Here is an 8,101-nt window from a genome sequence, read left to right as displayed (position 1 = left end):
ATGGCACAGCTACAAATGATTCCGTAATATGATAAAAAAAAAAAAAATCCAACTAATAATGAAAAAAACAGAGTTCGGTGATGAAATGAGAAAGAAAGAAATTTTTATTTAACGACGCACTCAACACATTTTATTTACGGTTATATGGCGTCAGACATATGGTTAAGGACCACACAGATATTCAGAGAGGAAACCCGCTGTCGCCACTTCATGGCCTACTCTTTTCGAATAACAGCAAGGGATCTTTTATATCCACCATCCCACAGACAGGGTAGTACATACCACGGCTTTTGATATACCAGTCGTGGTGCACTGGCTGGAATGAGAAATAGCCCAATGGGCCCATCGACGGGGATCGATCCCACATCGACCGCGCATCGAGCAAGCGATGTACCACTGGGCTACGTCCCGCCCCGCGATGAAATGAGTGGGTAAAAACATGTATCGTCGTTAGACAAAATAAATCAGCGTACTGAGAACAAAGACATACATTTGGATCCGCCCATGCTCATCCCCGCACGCTAAAGGACTACAGAGAGAGAGAAGAGAGAGAGAGAGAGAGAGAGAGAGAGAGAGAGAGAGAGAGAGAGAGAGAGAGAGAGAGAGAGAGAGAGAGAGAGAGAGAGAGAGAGAGAGAGAGAGAGTGAGTTGTGTCTGTGTGAAAATAATTAAACACGGATGTAAACAGAATAGAATTCGCCGTTGCGCTATTTAGGTGGGGGTTTTTTTATATACCTGATATTATTATGAAATAAACGAGGGTGAGTTTCGCAAGGACTTATTTAAAGATAGTCACGTACCATATACATAATAACCGGGGTATCCTTGTTCAATAAACAGTTGGTGGCCAGACCACGATAATGTACAGTTCTCGGCGCGTGCACGTGTTTATTCCTGTGACTATATTTTTATGTCAGTTGTTAGCATACACGTCTGGTAAGTAATATAACAAACAGTATTTAATTAATTAATTAATGATACTCTCTGTTTTCTCAATATAAGTCTTGTTCTCATCTATTGTTTCCTATCTCGTTTTTAAGTCACACCTGTCTATCTGTTGTTGTTTTTTTATTCGTCTGTCTTTATATATATATATATATACATATATATATCAGAGATGGGGCGATTACTTGACAAAAGTAATCGATTACTATTACTTTAGAATGTCACGATTACGATTACGATTACGATTACAAGATAACTGAAAGTAATCGATTACGATTGCGAATACATTGTCTAGTAATCATGATTACAATCATGATTACATTTCCACAAATCTACACAAATAATGAAATGTTACCGTCATGAAGTTATGCACTTTATTTTACAACCATACCGATTTCATTCATTGAAAGACATAATGGATAATTTTGGATTATTTATTAAATTAGTTTAAACATTTATAAACGTATGTATACTGCAGGGAGGGAATCAGTACCCATAACCATAGGTATAATTATTGTATCAATGCATAACATATATTTTTTGTTATACTATTGAAATAAGCCATAATTAGTAATTGCAAACTGTCTGATCACTATTACTTGGGGTGTTTTTTTATTGTTTGTAGAACGTATACCATTTAATACCATCCACAAATTAAAATAAATTAATATTTTAAAAAAATCTATAAATGAAGAAATAAAGAACGAAAGAAAAGAACAAACAAATAAATAAATAATTAAATTGATATCTGCATACATATACATGTGCACAAGTTGCTCATTGCATTTAATTGTTCACATTCTAAAAATTACTATTATTAATGAATCGATTTGCAGTCATGAGTGCATTGTGCCATATTATAAAGATCCAATTGTATCGGTGAAAATTACAAGTATCTTGGTCTGGGTGTGTTTATTTTGGTATCATTAGAAGCGCCGCGTTTCGTAGAACATCTATTAAAATCAGCTTTCGGGAATTTTTATCAGACGTATTAATATTTTAAGCTATTTTAAAGGAAAATAAACCAAAGTTTATCGTGATAGACTACTTTCAACTGGGTGTTTGCTTAGTTACGTTGTTTGTGGTTGTGTCTGCGACAGGGTGAGGATGACTGCCCATGGAACCAAGCTTGATACGACTGGCTGACTGCCCGTCTGCAGTCGTAACCATTAATAAAAGAAACGAAAGTTTGCCACGGTACCATTGGTGGACTTTCACACCTGTGACAAAACGAGATATTGTCAAGCGTTTCGTATTTAAATTCAGACCCGTGATAACGCTGTATATAATATATATATATATATATACTCTTCAAAAGAAGAAACGCAAAACCACATTGTCGTAACATTTAGAGAATTGATTTAATTATTGAATGGCGAGTCCTATAATTACCAAATGTTGCAGGATTGTTCACAATTCACTCTAGTCCATTGTGAGTAAGTGATAGGACACACCACCAAGGTCAAGGTCATCTGGAGTCAATACCGGGTGTGGCCTCCGCGTGTGTTGACAACTGCCTGGCACCGCCTGCCCATTGAAGCAACCAGAGTACGGATGACGTCCCGGGGGATGGTGGCCCACTCGGCCTGCAAGGCTGCTGCCAGCTCGGGCAGGGTCTGGGGCTGTGGTTGTCGCTGTCGGAGGCGTCGGTCCAACTCGTCCCATAGATGCTCAATTGGGTTCAAATCCGGTGATGTCGATGGCCAAGGAAGGACATTAATGTTGTTGTTCTGTAGGAAAAGCCGTTGTGTGAGACGTGCTGTGTGAGGCCTGGCGTTGTCATGTTGGAACACTGCGTTGGCGTTGGCCATAACTGGAACGATGTGTGGCCGGAGGATCTGGTCAATGTAGCCCTGTGCATTCAGGTTGCCCTGCACGTGGACCAGGTCAGTTCTGCCAGTGTGTGAGATGGCTGCCCACACCATGACACTACCCCCGCCGAATCTGTCCACTTCCTGCACGCAGTTTGCCGAATAACGTTCACCACGACGCCTATACACGCGACATCTTCCATCATGACGTCGGAGCAGAAATCGGGACTCGTCACTGAACCACACCTGTCTCCATCGCAGTTGAGGCCATTGTCGATGAATCTGGCACCACTGCAGTCGGAGTCGACGGTGTTGTGGTGTTATGATGACACCTCGAACTGGACGTCTGGCACGAATTCCTACCTCACGTAGGCGGTTCCGTACGGTCTGGTCGGATATCCTGCGCAAACCTGGTATTGCTGCGGCTGTGGAGGTGGCAGTAGTCAATCGTTCCGAAGGTGGCGTACCCGGATGTAGCGGTCCTGCCGGGGGTAGTGACCCGTGGTCGACCGGATCTAGGGAGGTCACGTGTTGATCCATGTTGCTGGTAACGGTCCCACAGTCTGGAGATGGTGCTTGGGGACACAAGGAATGTCCTGGCAACGGCCGTTCTGGATTCGCCTGCGTCTAGTCGGCCGATGGCATTGTTTCTCTGCGGTTCACTGAGACGTGGCATGTCCTGGATTGTCAACTGTCGGCCAGATACAGAGGCCAGGCAAGCGAACACCCTGCACTTTTATACTGTCGGTGTTCATGTTGCACGTGCAGACAACGCACGTGCAGTGGTGACATGGTTTGCACGTGGCTGCGTTTTTGCGAATATTCACATTTTGGAACTTTATTGTACAGTAGCTGCGTTTTATCGAACGTAACCGTGGGAATGTGTTTGGGACATGCAATGACCTTATATTCACAAAGCATGAATCGGTAGGAAACATAAAATCGGAGTTATAACCCATTTGTACCCTTTTGCGTTTCTTTTTTTGAAGAGTATATTATTCATTTTTTTACGGCAATGAATTAGGACACAAAAAGTGTTACTGGTGACCATTGCTGCAATACGTATGTCATTACAGATAAAGTAGTTATCCAATCAGGGTCAGATTGGAAAGAAATTAATTTGAGCCAATTTCCAGATATGTAGGTCATTTGAAATTGTTAAAAAGTTGTTAATTTAAACAACATTTTGTTAGACAGATACCAAATGTTGTGCCACTTTGTATTAAAAATAGCAATGGGCTAATTGTGAATTACAGTTTACAAATGGTAAGTTCTATTATTTCATTAGTTTAAAATCTAAAACATGAAAGTCATTAGTAATGCAAAACTTAAATTATTTGACATAAAATGTCTGTGGACTAGGAGTAAAAGTATTTGCCAAATGATTAAATTGGTGGCTGTGACGGTACATGCTCTTAATCTCTTTTCGCCTGTGGCGATATTAATTGTTTTAGAAGGCCGTGTGCAGTTCCAAATGCACTTAGCCAAGTGGGCAACTTGTTACGTAATACTTCTGCGCGACGGTCGTCTAATACACACCCAGCCAGGTGCGGAGGCCATGTGGCCAGTAGTTACGTAATACCTCCGCGCGACCATGGAATCTTTGGCGACCAAGGCGTCAGTAAGTCTGGCGATCAAAGAGAAAAATGCGTCTCTGGGAGTTGGGGATATATCACTTGATAGGGGGACGACCGCCTTGTACCCCCAGGCGATATTCTGATTTATAATAAATAGCTAGGGTTTAGAGATATCTGGGAGAACCAAAAAGGAAGGCTTCCCGGGAACGTTAGTCCGTTTGGACTTTGGTAAATATATTATTTCTGCTCTGTGTATAACCTTGATGTGATTGATGTGACTTTAAATATTTTAATACTGTATTATACCAATATTCTTTAGACAGTGTCTTCGGTCATCTGACGAAGTAAATCGTAGTCTTACTGTTCTATATTTATACGAGTATTTGGTAATATAAAGCTTAGCCAGTCATCCTAGAAGACCTAGGTAAACTGTAGGTTATTGTCTTTATTGTGATAGGTACCAGTATTAATTCTGTGTTACAAGGCTATTGAATGAGTAGTTAGGGTTCATTAAAAATTAACCAGTTAGGAATAGTGTTGTAATTCCTTTATTAATTAAGTTCCCCTGGAAGCGGTTCTCCATTATCGCACGTGTGTGTTAGCGTTTCTCAATTATCACACGTGTGGGTGTTGTGTCACGGTGAAGTGATTAGCATATTGTGTAAACTAGACACCTAGAGATTAACTAATTAAGTGATCAGTTCTGGGTTGTTATTATTGTTGTTATTAATTAACTACTGCGGCTGTACATTTGTCAGCGTAGGTTAATACAGATTCCAAAGTGTATTGTGTTTTTGTTGTGTTTTCTAGTGAACTAAACGTGCTATATTTTATATACTTTATATAAGATCGTATCTCTGATCATACCTAGACGAGCCATACTCGGGTAAATACCGCCCGTTACAGAGAGATCTAATAGATATACAGTTAGGAGAGATATTTGGACAATCGTGTTTTATTCAGTTACGGGTATTATAGAATCCCCGTGACAGTGGCCATTTTTAATTTCTATATGGTTGCCATTTTTAATTTCAAGGTGGTTGCCATGACTGGAGGATGGTTATAAAAATGTCACCATTTAATTCACTGATCCTAGAAATATACATAGACAAAAATAATAGACAACAATTTATTCACATATGAATTCATTCACTGAGCGATTATAAATGTAAAGAGATACCTAAATTGTTGTTGTGGGTCAACTGAGAGTAAAGATATATAAAAAGATATTTAAATGACGGCCGTTTTGAATTTCAAGATGGCTGTCATGTCCAAATGGAAAAACAAAATGTTATTAGTGAGTTTATTGAGCTCATAAATGTAAATAGACAAAAAGTGTGTGTCTATGTTAACTGGGAGTAAAGATACATGTAAAATACCCTAAATTTCAAGATGGCTGCCATTATCAAATGACCGCAAAAATGCTACCAATGGATTCCTAATTCTGGATAGTCTTAAGAATGAAAGGAAATACATTTTACTAACTTGAGCAAAAACAAGTTACATAACTCCCTCGACTATTAGGCGTTTTCTTTCTTTCTATAACCCTCTCTCTCTCTCTCTCTCTCTCTCTCTCTCTCTCTCTCTCTCTCTCTCTCTCTCCATTCTGTCTCGCTCTGTCTCTATATTTTTCTGTCTCTCTTTCTGTTTCCTCCCCCCGCCCCCCTCTCTCATTCAGGCACCTGAGTTCTTCTGCTATCATTTAAACAATGGATTCTATAAATCTGGTAGTTAAATTAAATTTTAAATATATAGAAATGAACGACTTGTTGGATGTGATACTTGAAACTTACAAACATATATACAGTATTATGCAAATAGCGTCTCTTCTTTAATAAGTAGTCAGTACCGTAACATGTTTTCCAGTACGGTAATGACACATAATTACGGAATTGAGATAACTGTTATTACAAGATGCAAAATAGATATTAATATTTATAATTTTATATAACAGTATAATAAATCAGAAAAGACAAACACAAATCAACCATATATATGTACATGTACAATAGTTAAAGACACTTAATGCGTACCTTTTTGCAAACACGGAATTTATATAAGCTTATAGCTTCTCAACTATAACGGATTTTATGAAGTCATTGGTCTATTGGTGCCATTCAGCCACGGGCGGAATGAGGATTTTATGGGGGGGGGGGGGGGTACCCATATTATGTATGTATGTATGTATGTATGTATGTGTGTATGATTTTATTAAATTTATATTAATATATTGAAACAAGGTTTGATGGAGGGGCGCATGGTCCTCGTACCCACTACCCCCCATCGTTATTCTACTACATTCAGGGGACAAAAGCATTATGTAGAAATGATGAGTGGAATTTAACTCTTTGCGTTCTGGATGAAGCAACTAGTGCAATTAAGACTAGTATTTAAATCGTGTGGTACGCACTGTCGTGCCTGTTGAAAACTATGAAAAATCCCTTACTGTTAATGCTAACCGAATTCCATGTAATGCATGCAACTGCTGAATGCGTCATACGGTGGAATGTCGCAAAGTCGTTACAGGAGCGCCGATTTTCTTACCAAGATCAGAATAATAAAAGATAAAATACAAAATAATAGTGACGATAGAAAAAGATAATAGTTTTGAAGACACATGTACTTAAAGAGACCCCATACCATCTGTAGTACTTTAAGTGAATCGTGAACATGGTTCAGTAGAGATATGGTATACAATTATAGGAATCTGCAAACAAAGAAATCATTCAAGTTATAAGAGCAACGCCCAAGAGCAACGCATCATACACCAAGTTATATAGAATGGAGTAAAATATGTGGTTCTTACACTCCATGAGTTGACATAAAAATCGTATTAAAACCCCCCACATTGAAATGGTTTATTTATTATAGACATCATTCAAATAATAATATTGCCATGAAAACAAACCTGACAAAGCGATCGTCCAAATAAACAGCAAACAAAACGAACTGAAATTAAACTTAAAGGCGACGACTTGACTTTTAAAAATACAGAGGGCGGGACTTAGCTCGGTGGTAAAGCGCTCGTCTGATACGCGATCGGTCTAGGATCGATCCCTGTCGGTGGACCGATCGGGCTATTTCTCATTTCAGCCAGTGCACCACGACTGGTATATCAAAGGCCGTGGTATGTGCTATCCTGTCTGTGGAAAAGTACATATAAAAGATCCATTGCTGCATTAAGAAACATGTAGCGAGTTTCTTCTGATAACTATGTGTTAGAATTACCAAATGTTTGACATCCAATAGCCGATGATTAATTAATCAATGTGCTTCAGTGGTGTCGTTAAACAAAACAAACTTTAACGAAAAAAAAATACAATTCCATATTCAGTGATAGATTAGAACATATTTTTATTGCTTTGAAACCCCCCCCCCCCCCGCCACCCAAAAAAAACACACAAAACAAAACAAAACAAACAACAACACAACACAACACAACAACAACAACAACAACAAAACCACAAAAAAAAAAAAAAAAAAAAACTTAAAGTAAAAAAAAGAAGAAAAAACCACCCAACAACACAAAATGGATTAGGCACAAGTTATGCAACTTTCTCCATAATACATAAACGTCATGACAGTAATATATGTATGCAATTTAAATATGAACACAAATAAATATTATTGAAAGAGAGAAAGAAATAAAGGAAAAAGAGAGAAAACAGAATAAAGAAGCAATAGAATATTTTTATGTGTTCGATAATCAGACAGCAGGTTTACTACAAAAACACATAACACAAACACGGCATCGCAATCTGAGAATGT

At 38.6% G+C, this 8,101-nt stretch overlaps 1 protein-coding gene across 1 annotated transcript in view; it reads left to right on the top strand.

The window, feature by feature from the left end:
- The first annotated feature begins 827 nt into the window (after positions 1–827).
- The window catches only part of LOC121381739 (zinc metalloproteinase-disintegrin-like MTP4), a 71,724-nt gene continuing 64,450 nt past the window's right edge, over positions 828–8,101 (top strand). Inside the window, exon 1 of the mRNA XM_041511086.1 lies at positions 828–936. Within this exon, the coding sequence (XP_041367020.1) occupies positions 861–936 (76 nt within the window). The 5' untranslated portion in view covers positions 828–860. The remainder of the gene's footprint in view (positions 937–8,101) is intronic.

Source organism: Gigantopelta aegis, chromosome 9, assembly GCF_016097555.1.
Source record: "Gigantopelta aegis isolate Gae_Host chromosome 9, Gae_host_genome, whole genome shotgun sequence".
NCBI lineage: Eukaryota > Metazoa > Mollusca > Gastropoda > Neomphalida > Peltospiridae > Gigantopelta > Gigantopelta aegis.
This window is presented reverse-complemented; position numbering and strand designations above follow the sequence as displayed.